This window comes from Echinops telfairi, unplaced genomic scaffold (assembly GCF_000313985.2).
Source record: "Echinops telfairi isolate 266 unplaced genomic scaffold, ASM31398v2 ScPeMD7_7469;HRSCAF=8507_0, whole genome shotgun sequence".
NCBI classification, from domain to species: Eukaryota; Metazoa; Chordata; class Mammalia; order Afrosoricida; family Tenrecidae; genus Echinops; species Echinops telfairi.
In genome coordinates this window covers 83,797,471-83,811,459 of record NW_022111372.1, presented here as the reverse complement: position 1 = coordinate 83,811,459, position 13,989 = coordinate 83,797,471, and the positions used below count along the sequence as shown (strand labels likewise).

At 48.4% G+C, this 13,989-nt stretch overlaps 2 protein-coding genes across 2 annotated transcripts in view; one reads left to right on the top strand and one right to left on the bottom strand.

The window, feature by feature from the left end:
• Nucleotides 1-843: 843 nt before the first annotated feature.
• ARHGEF37 (Rho guanine nucleotide exchange factor 37) overlaps nucleotides 844-13,989 on the top strand; it is a 53,339-nt gene continuing 40,193 nt past the window's right edge. Inside the window, exons 1-2 of the mRNA XM_045284714.1 lie at nucleotides 844-896; nucleotides 6,229-6,357. The gene's annotated coding sequence lies outside the window, so the exon portion shown is untranslated. The remainder of the gene's footprint in view (nucleotides 897-6,228; nucleotides 6,358-13,989) is intronic.
• On the bottom strand, nucleotides 10,608-11,071 carry LOC115873534 (translation machinery-associated protein 7-like). Its single transcript, XM_045284715.1, has 2 exons — nucleotides 11,061-11,071; nucleotides 10,608-10,904 (listed from the first exon to the last, which is right to left on the bottom strand). The coding sequence occupies exons 1-2, from the start codon at nucleotides 11,069-11,071 to the stop codon at nucleotides 10,685-10,687; spliced, it is 231 nt and encodes a 76-aa protein (XP_045140650.1). The 3' UTR covers nucleotides 10,608-10,684.

Here is a 13,989-nt window from a genome sequence, read left to right as displayed (position 1 = left end):
TTATTGACAGGCTTAAGAACTTTAAACCAGTGCATCCCAAATCATCAGGACAGGGCAATGTGCAGGTCCATTGATCTATGAAAAGAACTGCTCTCCAGAGTACTATGTTGTTTTTCTGTCTCTCCCTGTTTGGACCATGTAAATAGAACCAGGGAAATGTGGCTGACAGCAAATAGCTGTTATTTAATTTGGGTCTAGACACCGCTTGTCTGGTGGGTTTACATTCCTTCCAGGTATGTTAAAGGGGTGTTTTCCTTCAGGTGAGGGGTGTGTATGTGTGTGTTCTCTTGCCTTTTCTCCATCTCACTCCTGGCCAGCCATTTTTCAATGCAGAGAATGGGCACGCTTGGTGCTTTGCACAAGTCCTGCTTGGCTCTGTCGCCTGATGCTTCACAGTCGTTCTGTTAGAGAGGTTTTTTATTTTTTGACCTTAGAGTCCAAGCGTTAGGCGCTCCACAGGCCACAGAGAGCAAAAAGACTTGTTCTCCCCAAGAGGCTAAGCCTCTTCCATATTTGGTGGCAACCAGGACACTTGTGACATGTGTTTTCCCTCCACACCCACTGCCTTCATTCCGTCAGCCATTCCTCCGTTGGGCAAAGTTAAAAAGCAGAATTGTCAAGAATTGATCTACTGACTACTGACTACACCCAGGGGCTCATTAGCATGCCCATCCCTGACCTTCTGAATCAGGATTTTTCGGAATAGGGCCAAGAATGTGCATGCTTGAGGTGTTTTTGCCTCGCACTATGAAGCCCAGGCAAAGCCACCCCCACCTTGTGAATCCTGACTCCCCCGTGGCCCTCCAGGACAGAGTAGAACTGCCCCACCGGGCACCCCAGACTGCCACCTTACAGCAACAGGCCGCCGCACCTTCCTCCCTCCCGAGGAGTGGCTGGTAGGTTGGATCCAAGCACCCTCAGCAGCACCCTGAGCTCTGGTTGCCTGCATGTGGTTGGGTGGAGGCTGTATGGTGGGGACTGGCTCCCTCTGCATGTATTTTTGCATTTGTTGGTATGAGAGGGAAAGTAAAAAAGCATCACCACCACATCCTAGCACCCGACGTTGCTTTGTCATCGGTGGTGCTGCAGAGTGGTTTCAGCTTGTCGTGAACCTGTGTGCGACAGACCGCAACGCAACGCCGCCCCATCCCGCGCCAGCCTCACCACTGCTGTTATGTTCGAGCCCATTGTTGTCGCCGCATGTCAGTCCTTCCCGTGTCAAGGGTCTTCCTCTTTTCCGCTGCCCCTCTGTTTTACCCAGCATGATGTCCTTCTCCAGGGACTGGGCTCTCCTGACAACATGTCCAAAGTATGTGAGATGAAGTCTGGCCATCCTTACCTCTAAGGAGCATTCCAGTGGCATAGTGGTTAAGTATTAGGCTGCTGACCATAAGGACAGCAGTTCGAAACCAGCAGCTGCTCCAAAGAAGAAAGAGAGGCTTTCTGTGGCTGTAGAGTTACAGTCTGGGAAACCCAAAGGGTTTCCCTGTAGGGTTGCTATGAGTTGGAATAGACTTGACATCAATAAACTTGTCTTGTTTTTTTTAAAATAGAAACCAATATTAAAAATATTAAAAAATGTGAAGCTATTGTTTCTCGACATATCCTCCGTCTAGGTCAATACACGCCTGTAGATGGTGTTTCCATCCTTCTAACCCTTCCCTCCAAATTCTGCATTCTTCAGTTTTCACCACTTTAAAAAATGGCAGTTTGGGCATCCCCGAGAGACTCAAATCATGTTCCTTTGAAATGTTCTTTGAGTCTTTGTGGTGGTTATGTAATCTGTTGTCAAGAGGATTATGAGTGAAGGGGTAGAGTCTAGGCTGTGGATCAGGTCATAGCCAATGAGGCCTCTGTGTGGGCGTGGCCTTCTCCTGAGGATTCTGGGAACTCCTGTATTTCCTCCTTGGAGGCAGAGACGCTCTTTCTGCTCACTCCCCGAGAGAGACTCTCTACTGAGAAGACACATGGGACTCTGCTGATGCAGCCATAACCCTGAACCTGAAGGAGCCACGTGGAGACCGCTGCCAGCACTGAGATGCTTACAACACCACTGGATCCAAAGACTTCCCACCCACTGGCCTGTGATCTTCCTGCAGTCAGCATCATTGCATGTGTTTCGTGAGTCTGAAGAGGACGTTATAGATTGGTGTCAGACCTATGGGCTAATATTGGACTAATGGATTTGATCTGGGCTGGGCTGGGATGTTTTCTTAATGTACATATAAATCTCTTGTATATAAAGCTCTTTCTCATATCCATATCAGTGTACATGAATTTGTTTCTCTGATCTACCCGGACTAACACAGTCTTGGGAAACAAAAGAAATCTGAAAGGCAAGATCAGGATGGCAGGGTAACTAGGACAAGGTTCCCAAACAAATTATGTAGGACAGCCCTTGCTGTTCATGAAGAATGAGCAGGGGCATTGTCATGATGGGCAAAGATTCCTTGGCACAACTTCCCTGGCCTTTTGCTCACCAATGCAATTTTAATTTTCGTAAAATTTCTTCCTACTAAGAAATCTTCCTGCCCTGTGAGAGTCCCGTGTCCTTTGAGAAAATCTCCCAAGCTTCCCCCCCTTGGAGCCCCAAGCACAATCACCATGACCTGCTGAACTGACCGCTCTGCCTTGAACTTCTCTGGCCCCACAGAGCCCCTGAGAAGCCACTGTTTTGATCGGCCTGGTTTTGAAGGAGACAAGTGTATTGCTGAGAGAACTTATCTGCAGCCATCCAGTGCTCTCGGTCACATGTTGAACCCTGTTTTCATCGGAATAAGCCCACGCATGTAGACACTGGAACGCCAGTAGCAATACTTTTTAAGTTATCCTCATTGTGTGAGAAACACCCTTCTTTGTAATTGGGTGAAAAACAAATGATTCCCACCTTTCTGACACCAAATTGTAAGGATCAGTCAAACCCAATATCAACCTATTATCAAGTCTTCTTTGATTCTGCCACCATACATGCACTACTTTACCTAACCACCTGGAGCTAGGTCATAATCCTAGACTGCCCGGGACCTCGGACAGGACCAGCTGCAAGCTTGCCAGAACTCACCTCGCTGCTGACTTCACTGGGTTACCTTGAGTTCTTTACCCCACAATCATTTAAACAAAATTTAGAAGCAATCATATACAACATATTCTTAGCCCAAAACTTGTCAAATCAAACAATTTATATATGTGTATATATATATATATATGGTTTATTGTATGAGTGGGCCCTGTGATTACATATTGGGCTGCTAAATCCAAAGGTCAGCAGGTCAAAACCACCAGCTGCTCCGTGGGAGAAAGACGGGCCTTTCTCCTCCTGTAACGAGTGACAGTCTTGGACAGTTTTACTCTGCCCTATAGGGTCACGGGGAATCAGACACCGCAGTGAGGTTTTGTAGTTTACTGTGTGTCAGTTAAACCTCAATAAAGCTCTTTGAACACCCCCCCCCCCACTGCTGTTCAGTGGATTCTAACTCATAATGGCCCTATGAAGACAGATGTAACTAGGGAATGCCCAGGCTGCTCAGAGCAGAACTGCCCCAGAGGGGTTCCAAGACAGTCGTTGGTACAGAAGCTTTCTCTCCTTAGGAGCAGCTCGTGGGTTCAAATCGCTGACCTTTAGGTTAGTAGCCAAGAGTCTCACTGCTGTACTACCAGGGTGGCATGTGTGTGTGTGTGTGTGTGTGTATATTTCTGAAACTTTTGGTAGCCAAATCTCAGTGGTGAGTGTAGAATCCCAGCTTTAGAGAATCCTAGGGCTAGAAAGCTCATTATCTGTGTTAGTCTGGGTGGACTAGAGAAACAAATCCATAGACACTCATATGTCTATAAGAAAGAGCTTTTAAAAAAAAATCATTTTATTAGGGGCTCATACAACTCTTTTCACAATCCATACATACATCAATTGTTTCCAGCACATTCGTACATATGTTGCCATCATCATTCTCAAAACACCTGCTTTCTACTTGAGCCCTTGCTATCAGCTCCTCTTTTTTTTCCCTTCCCTCCTTTATATATAAGAGAAGTTGAGAAAACAGCCCAGTCCAGATCAAGTCCATTAAGTACAATATTAGCCCATATGGCCGATACCAATCTATAAAGTCCTCCTCACAAAACTCATGCATTGAAGCCAAATGCAGGAAGATCACAGGCCAGTGGGTGGGAAGTCTTGTGGATCCAGTGGTGTTGCAAACATCTCAGTGCTGGCAGGGCTCTCCATGTGACTTCTCCGGCTCCAGAAGTCTGGCTCCATCAGCCTTTCTCCATGTGTCTTCTCCACAGCAATGTCTCCCAGGGAGTGAGCAGAGAGAGTGTGTCTCCTGCCTCTAGGGAGGAATTACAGGAGTTCCCAGCCTCCTCAGGAGAAGGCCACGTCCACACAGAGGCCTCATTGGCTATATCCTGATTGATAGGCTAGACTCCACCCCTAAACTCTTAATCCTCAAATTGATACCAGATTATATAACTATAACATTTTAAAACTGAGGAAACAATCTGGTGACTTGCCTAAGGATGCATAGAGCAGGTGAGGTCACACACACACACACACACACAATGTCAGAAATTAGTGTTGGAGTTAGGGGTATTCAAGATACATCAACAAACAAAAGCCCTCACTGCCTTGGCATTTATTCTGATTCACAGAAGCCCTCTAGGACATGGTAGAAGTGCCCCTGTGGGTTCCGAGACAGGTGAGACTTAGCAGGAGTGCTCGTCACTTAGAACTGCTGGCCTGGCAGGTGGAAGCCCAATGAGTAACCCACTACACCACCAGGGCTCATAGGTGAGCAAAAATAGTTGAGAAATCATCTTGGTCCTTGCATGAACAGAGTATCAGAATCTAGCCGGCGGTGCAGCGAATGGCCTTGGGGATCGCCCCGTGGAGCAGCTATTATTAGTTCTAAGCACTCTGGCTGTGTGGTGCTGTCTGGAAAGCCACCATGTACTGCTTCTGAAATATCGCCATGTCTGTCTCAAGTGGGACTTCATCACACTTATAGAACTAGTAGGACTTATTTATGTTGTGTCTGTTGGCTAACAAGTGTAAGAAATACCGTCACTATGCAGTAGAATTTGGTCAGCTACTTGCTCTCACGTATAACCTGGAACTCAGGTTGGTAGGAAGTAGCTATCCTCACCCTGCCCAAAACTTTTTGATGGCTTTCAAGAAAAACCCAAGAGTAATATACAGTCTAGGTCCATTTACACCTGTGTTATTGACAGTTTAATCTTTATTCTGTGAGTGTTCGTCCATAGCATTCACTTATTTATGTTACTGAGCACCTATATGTGCCCAATCTAAAGTAGATACTTGTCGTGCACCGATGAAGAAGACATTAATTCTGCCCCATGGAGCTTCCATGCGGTGGATGGAACCAGTAAATAACAAAATGGATAGAAAAGCAAAGTCATGATTGAGAGGGGAGACCCATGGGAAGTGGGAATGAGATGTTTCTAGGTTGCTCGCAAAGACGTAAAGGGATACATGTTTGATGCTTGTTCTTTTGTGTCTGGTTTATTTCATTCAAGGAGCCCCGGTTGCCCCCTGATTTAAGAGCCAGTTGCTAACGAAAAAGTCAGCAGTTCGAATCCACCAGTCTCTCAGCACTCTACCCTACTTATCTTTCTGTGGTCATTTAAAAATCACAAAATCTTATCACTTTACGTCTCAGCAAGCAGCCTAGAAACATCTTCTCATTGCCCGGCCCTCCTTGGTGGCTGATGTTGTGTGCCCACCTGGTTGAGGCATGATTCTCAGTAGTTTGGCAGGTCCTGGACGGGCTGCTCTTCTATAATACGGTCACCTTGCGTGATGTGATCTGATGTGATCAGCCCTCCGTTGAAAGAGGGTGTCTTTGGGGGTGTGGCCTGTGTCCACTCTATAAATGGATGTTCTGGTAAAGCGTGCTCTCTCAACCTCACATTCTCCTGGTTCTACATTCTCCCCATAGCCTGGCCTCCAGTTCCTGAGCCATAAGCCTGCGGAAACCTCCAGCTTGCTGCTTGATCTCCAGGCTCGGGCTCAGCAGTCCCCTCAATCCCATGAGCCAGCCCAGGACTTGAGCCTACTGTCCAGTCATGATTTGGAACTTGCCAGCCCCCACGATTGCATGAACCATTCCCTTGAGGAAGACCCCTCTGTGTTTCCATTGCCCCGTCTCACTGATTTAGCTCTGTGAGATCTCTTGCAACCCTGAGTCTCCATTGCCCCATCTTCTCCCTTATTAGGGATGTCACGGGAGACTTTCATCACCTGGGTGTGCCATGTGACTCACTGGACCATAGCATTCCTTCAGTCTGGGAGCTGTCAACATGCAGTCAGGAGTGGAGGACAGCCTGGCGTGACCTGTTTTTCAGGTAACTTAAGCCGCCTCCAGTGTTCCTGATTTCCTTTTCTAAGACACCTTCTGTTGAATCGAACGACAGAAACTCAAAGCAGAGCGGCTTAGGCCACAAGGCAGCAGGGAAGGTGGAAGAGGGTTGTTGGTTCTGACCCATAGCAACCCTCTCAAACAACAGAACAAGGCGCTGCACAGTGTCCCGCCATCCTTGCAATTGTTTCAGCCACAGTGTCAGTCCATCTGGTTAAGGGCCTTCCTCTGCTGGCCCCCTCCTTTACCAAGCATGCCTTTCTCCAGGGACTGGTCTCTCCTGACACTATGTCTAAAGTATGCTAAGATGAAGTCTTACCATCTTTACGGGAGTGGAAAGGCTCATCTTTCTTCTGAGGTAGTTTTGAACTGCTGACCTTGCAGTTAGAAGCCCAATGCATAACCCTCTAGGCCAGGGGTCCTCAAACTTTTTAAACAGGGGGCCAGTTCACTGTCCCTCAGACCCGTTGGAGGGCCAGACTATAGTTTTTAAAAAAACCATGAACAAATTCATATGCACACTGCACGTTTATTATTTTGAAGTCAAAAAACAAATGGGGCAAAAACACCTGGTGGGCCAGATAAATGTCCTCTGTGGGACACGTGTGGCCCGCGGGCAGTAGTTTGAGGACGCCTGCTCTAGGCCACTCGGGCTCCCAGTCTAACTATTATAGTAACAGAAGTATTCTTGAGAACTTACTCTGCATCTAGTACTGTGTTAAATATTTACATGAATTGCCTTATGAAGTCTTAGAACAACCCTCTAAAGAAGGCTACAAGATCATCCCAGGGAAGCCAGCCCGTTGGAGGCTGAGCCAGAATTTGAGATCCAGTTTTTCCGGCTCTAGGTCTTGGGCTTCTAATCTTCATAGTTCTTCTAACCCACACTCATTCTTTAGGGCCCCAAATGAGGACTGTCAATCTCTTACTTGCTCAGATCCTGACTCCTATAAAATGGATTTGGCAGGGCTAGTGTGAGTAGGAGGGTTGGGAGGTTATGTTTATAAATGTGTTGATTCTAGCTCTTTCTGGGTTTTAAGAATGTTGAAAGTTCTTTCTACAAGACCAGCACTTCTACCTTTTGCTGTGTCTTTATAAACCAGGTTTCTCTGCCAGGGCCTATGTGGCCACTCCTCTCCCTGTGGGCCTTTCCTCCTCCTGTTGCTGGTGAGATCTTTGCTGGCATAAGGATCTCTGGTGACAGCTGGCTCAGGAGTGCTGCCAGGTGAGTGTGGGGTCGCTCACTGTAGGGTGCTTCAAGGGGGAAAGAGGAGGCTGTCTGTTCTCTTTAAGATTTGCAGCCTCGGAAACCCACCGAGGCTTTAGGTTTCTGGGAGGTTTCTCTCGCTTCTTGCTTCTCAACACTGAAAGAATTCACGCGGCAGAGCACCTGTGTAAATCCGAGTCACTTGTATGAGGAAAGGGAAGTTTGCGGTATTACAGTCTCAGATAGTGCACGCTATCTCTGGAAAGCATGCCAGGCCTCATGGCTGCGGGAGGTGGGGGTGGAGTTTGTGACCAATAATGGCTGCTTCAGGGGAACGCAAAAAACCATGTGGAAAATGTCCAGAAAGTGGATTCCACAGAACCGAAAGAGGAGTCCCGGAAAAGAAGAAAACTTCTGGGTAGAGCGGAGCGCAGGGTCACACAGGAAAGAGCCCACACTCCGATCTGCAAAAGAGCCCCTGAAAGAGGGGTGTGGCCTGCCCTCACTCTATTTATCCCTCCTGTCACCATGGGTGTGGCTGAAGGTATTGGCCCATCTTAGTAGCTGAGTGCAGGTGCACCTGTGTGATGTCATATTGCTGGTGCCTAGCGTTGTGTGCCCAGGTTGACGTCTCTCCCTGGGCCTAGGTGAGCTGGGTCTGAGCATGCTCAGTTCTTGGTTTTCCCGTCTGTAGCTAATGTGTGCTGATTTCTTTGCAACCCCTTTCTTGTGGCACGGCCAGCCAGCTTGCCTTTAGTGTAGGCATTCGGGGAGCCAACCCCCTTTATCCCTAATCTTCCCACCTTTCAGAGGCGGTTCCCAATCACCAGCGTTCCATGAGCCTTCATCCTTAAAGTGTCAAACCCGAAATTTCTCCCTTGCTGTTGTGTCAGTTCTGACTCACAGTGACCCTATAGGACAGGGTAGACCAGCCTTGGTGGGTGCAACTGCAGCAGGTGGTTTCGAACTGCTGACCTCTCGGTTATACATCGGCCTCCCTCCTCAACCAGTGTGGATGGAGGACAGGAGGGTGTAGAATTGACTTGGGTTTTGTGTACCCTAGCACTTCCTTGACGGTGCAAGAGGCTAGTACACTTGGCTGCTAGACAGAAGGTTGGAGGCCAAGTTCATTCAGAAGCATTTGGGAAGAAAAGGCTGGTCGTCCCCTTTTGGGAACTCGGCCATTGGAATCCATAAAGAGCACAGGTCAGCTCTACACACGGGGTCTCCATGAGTTGGGGTTTGCTTCACTGCCCGTTGGTCAACTTGTGAGAGTTAGAAGCTGCCGTGGCAGCAGAGAGTTACCGCAGAATGCTCAACAGAGAAGGTTTTAGCACTCTGTTGCCTTGGGGGAAAGAAGAGGTTTTCTACTCCCATAAAGAGTTACTGCCTCAAAAACCCACAGAGGAAGTTCTGCTGTGCCCTGAAGGGTCGCCGTGAGTCAGAATGGACTCAGTGCCAGTGAGCTTCATTTTGAGTTTGGTGTTGTCTGAATTCACATTCACTATTTACCATCTGGGTTCTAACATCCATTGCAACAGTTGCCCAGATCTCACAGACAAGATATATGATTAAAGGGTTTATGGAGGAAGTCGACAGGTTGTAATGCAAGTGGGAAATGCTCAGGAGGCAGTTGTTGATCAGGGCATGTGACGGAGTTCTTTCGGGGCTGCTAATAAATGCCCAAAGGGCCATATCATTCAGCCGGAAGCCTCAACCCACAGGCATTCAGCTCAAGCTCCCTGGGGCAGCACATCCAGCTCCAGGAGTTAAGTGCCCGGAGGCATCCACGCCAGTCCACCTCAGCTTGAAGGCAAGTCAGCAGTACTTTGGTACTGCAAGCCCAGCCTCCCTCAGCAAGTGCCCAGAGCACCCCATTCCACAAGCTAGCCTCCTGCCAGAAGCACTCAGCTTTTCTTGCTCCCTGTTTCACGTTCTGGCTCCTGCTTCTGCTGCCTCACCTCTGAGGGGACAGCTGTCTCCTGGATCCAGGAGGCTCACTGCACAGGGATCCTGGGCCCCAAGGACAGGCTCTGCTCCCCGCTCTTGCTGGTGATGAGAGCCCTCCTGCTGCTTCTCGGAGGGCTCATCTACCCAGCAGGATGGGCTCACAGGGAATCCCTGTTCTCAATGACTCACAAGGACATCCCATCAGTATCTCCCCCACCTTCTCATCAGACCCCGTGCAGGGAAAGGTTGTTTGGTGGGGGGTAGAGACTGGCTAGAAGGGCCACGTTAGACCATTCACTGCCCCTGCAAGCACTTGCTGTGTGCCAGGAAGGAGCCGGGTGGCACAGTGGTTAAACGGGGAGCTGCTAACTGTAAGTTTGTACATTCCCACCAGGGACTCCATGGGAGAGAGCCAAGGCCGTCAGCTCCCATAGAGATGCGCGGCTTCAGAAACTCCGTGTTGTACTCTGCCCACAGGGTCACGATGAATTGGAATAGACTTAATGACAGTGGGTTTGGGGTTATGTGCCAGAGGGCATCCAGTTCCCAATGGCCTGGTACATGGAAAGAGTTCTCAGGACTGCGCGTGGCGAGGCGGCGCAGGTCCACTTTCCAGGGGCTAACGCCGGGCATTCCTGAGTGTGCTCACGAGCCTCCTTAGCTGTGCCACCAGGGCAATGGAACCGACACCCAGCCTGCTCTCCTCGGCTGGTGACCCATCTCTGCTCTGGCAGTAATACTTTTGTTTGGGAATCACTGTGGGTCCAAGGAAGCAGCCAGGAGCGTACAGGGAGGACCAGTGCCTCCCGTGGGTGGGCTCGTTTCCCTTCCTTCCTTTTCTTTTTTTCAAACGAGTTGCTTTAATTCCAGATGGTCCAGAATGCTGGGCATCACGAAGACGGAGGAGCAGCCCTGGCAGGTTCTGGACTGGGTTCACGCTGACCTCACAGCTAAGATAGACATGGCTGAGTGAGAGGAACTAAACATTGTGTGATTTTTCTTCTTTTTTACAAAACTTTATTCTTAAATGTACAGCAGGCTCCAAGACAACACTTCATTCTAACTAGAAGTGGCAACAAATGTTCTAGCAGGGAATCCAGATGTTTACACAGGAACAGAATCAAGGGCCACCATTGCCTCAGCCACCAAGAACAGCTTACTTTTTGCCAGATTTCTTCATTCCACCTGTGGCCAGGGGCCCTTTCCCCGCGGCCTTCACCTTTAGCTCCTCCGGTGTCTTTTGTTCTTCCTTCTGTTTCGGCTTGAAAGCCTTCTCTTCCTTGTCCATCTCCTTGTTCTGCTTCTTGGATTGTTTCAGGGGCTTCTTCTTGCCACCTTCGCGGCCCGACCTGGCGCCTGCCGCCCCTTCCCCAGGCCTGCCACCGAAAAGCCTCCTCCCTTCCTTTTCGTTCTTGGTTCCAGCGGCAGTACACACAGCCAGCAACCAAACGTGCGTCGGTGAGCACCTGCTGCCTGTGGAGTGGGTTCCGTGCTTCAGAAGGTCACACGCTTCAGAAGGTCACAGGCGTCACTGTGGCGACATTGCGCTGCCGTGGGCCCTGCCTCGTGAAGTCCTGTCGTGCTCTAGAGGCGCTGCTGTCCCTTTGCGAGCACACAGTGCTCGTGGCTAACCCTCTTAGTAATTGATCGCTTAGAATCAGCGTTCAAAGATTACTTCTGGGCAGTAGGTCTGGGGCCCCCACTCTCCATGCATTCATAAGACGGGGTTCGGTATGAATTTGAAGCTCTGTTCCCTGACTTTCCTGTTGGGTCTGTGGTCCAAGCAGCCAGTCATCGGAGCTGGGAGCCATCCATTCCCATGGGTCTCATGGCAGAGGAGGTGGTGAAGCCAGCACTTCTTCTTTCTTCTGCTCTCTGATTGCCGAGCTTCCTCCCTGCTCTGCGGCTCCAGGCTAACTAACCAAGGCCCGTTGAAGCATCGTGCGTGGGCGGCTACTCCCAGGCATTCACCATCCCAGGTGGTGCTCACCAAATGAGTCCAACTCTCAAGCCCAAACTCACGGCCACTGAGTCGATGCAAACTCCTAGTTACCCTGCAGACAGGGTAGAACGGACCCTGTGGGTTTCCGAGACGATCACTTTTTCCGGGAGTAGAAAGCCTCGTCTTTCTCCCGAAGAGCAACTGGTGGTTTTGAACTGTCGTCTTTGTGTTAGCCGCCCACTGCATAACCTCTGTGCCATCACGGCTCCTTTAAGAGGCCGAACAAAAACTATACAAATAGTGTAAGACCAATTGGCCTCACAGACTCAGGAAGCCCAAACCTTCAAACCAGAAAACCAGTTCCATGAAGTGTTGTTGCCGTGAGACGTGTACCGCGCTATCAGACACTTTGTCATTCTCCCCATCCTTTTCCCCAGTGCATACCTTACTGATAACAGCTACCTTCATTACGCTGTGTACTGTTACCCGGAGCCGGGGGCCATTTCCCCCATGGGTACATTCTGTTAAACAGCCCAGTGTCAAAACCAGGAAACTGACATTGGTATAAAATACACGATGGCTCTACCATATGTTGGATTTGTGTGGCCACCACCCCATTAATATCTGGAAGTAGCCATTTGCCATCGCGATCTCCTTTGTGTTACCCCTAGAGTCACAGCAAAGCCCGCCCACAGCCCCACGACAGCACTTCGAGCCCCTGGGAACCACGAATCTGTTCTTCATCTCTGTGATTTTGTTATTTCAAGAAGGTTGTATAAATGGAGCCAGGCAGGATTTAACCTTCTGAAAATCAGTCTGCGTCTGATGACCCCTCCCCGCCACCTCCCAGTCAGCAGCCAGTCCTCAAGAGCCGTGTGAGTGACGGCAAGATCTAAGAACTGCTTGGTGTTTCATATGAGCCCCGGGAGGGAATTGAGGGGTAAGTGAGAAACACCTTTTGAAGAGACAAGACTAAGAATTCTCCAGAATTTGTAAAACATGTGAAGCCCGGAAGTAGGTTAAGTGAAAAAAGAAACCCATCCTTACAGTGGCCGCCTCAAGGAGACAGCGCAGGCCTTGACGTTTCCCTCGTGCGTTTCTGTCCTCAGGAAACTAGTGGAGAATGTGCTGCACCCAACCAAGGCGTAAGTTACTAAAGAGTCAGACTGTGATCCAGAAAACCGGAGATCTGACTGGGGGAAGGGCTGAGCAAGTCCCCGGCAGAGGGGAAGGAAATCCTATGATTGACTGCTGGCTCCCGGCTCAGGGCTAAGAGGCTAGACCAGAGCACTTCAGAAGGTACTAGGATGTCAAGAGCACAAGTTATTCACTTGATAGAGAATCTGGTATTATTTAATTAGGGAAATGACAGACATGATATGCTGAGAACTAAGCACCCACCCAACTGACAAAACCTAAAAAATTGTTAAAACCGTTTTTTGTAACAAAAAATGCATAGAAAAGGTGAGAGTATGCATAGTTTACCACATCATTCAGTTAGAAATAAAATTTCCACAAGGATAATCATGTAAATGATCTAATTAATATTATGTATAGATACAGCAAGCAGCCCGGTGGCATACTGGAATACTCAGTGAGCTACAAACCATGAAGTCAGCTGTTCAAACCCACCAGTTGTTCCCACACAGGAGCATGAGACCCTCTGCTACTGTCAAGATTGCGAGCCTGGGAGACGCCCACGGGTAGTCCTCTCTACTCTGTAGCGTAGCTGTGAGTTGGAGTTGGTTCACGGGAGGTCCGTGTGGTTTTGTTATTCATACTCAGAGGATGGGATAATGGACAGGGGAATACCTGTGTGGTGGAAGTAGCATCAAAAGACCTAAATCCTCATTGCCCATCAAAGAAAATCACAATGCTTACATAGACAACTCAAGAAGTATTGACACATCTGTGTTATTTTACGACATGGAGGTGAACACTACAATAGTTATATTTTAGTAAGGGCCATGGCAAGAAGTAAAGGAAAAGGGATGAGCTGTTTTTCACAGCAAACATAGTAGAATTATCTTTCACAATAGATGTTGAACTAGCTATCCCTTAAAATGACCATATGTTTGCATGTAATATGTGCACAGGAAAAACTTATGTGCCCATATAATAGCAAACACAGGAAACTAACATTTAAGGGGGTTGCATGGTTTGCAAAACTAACACTTGTGCTATTTTTGTAAACAACTCCTTGCATAGATTTGCTGGAGCCTTGGTAGCACAGAGGTTGAATAGTTGACAGCAAACCTAAAAGTTAGTGGTTCAAACCCACCTGCTGCTCCAGGGGAGAAAGATGTGGCAGTCAGCTTCCTTAAAGGTTATAATCTTGAAAGTTCTATTGGGGGGTTGCTATGAATCAGAATAGTATATATATACATATATAGATAGATATCTTTGATATAAACTACACACTAAGTGTAAGAAAAGCGAAAGTTCCTTAATTTTACTGGAGATCAATATTTATAAAAAAACAATATCTCAAAACCTCTTTTTTGTTTGTTTGTTTGTTT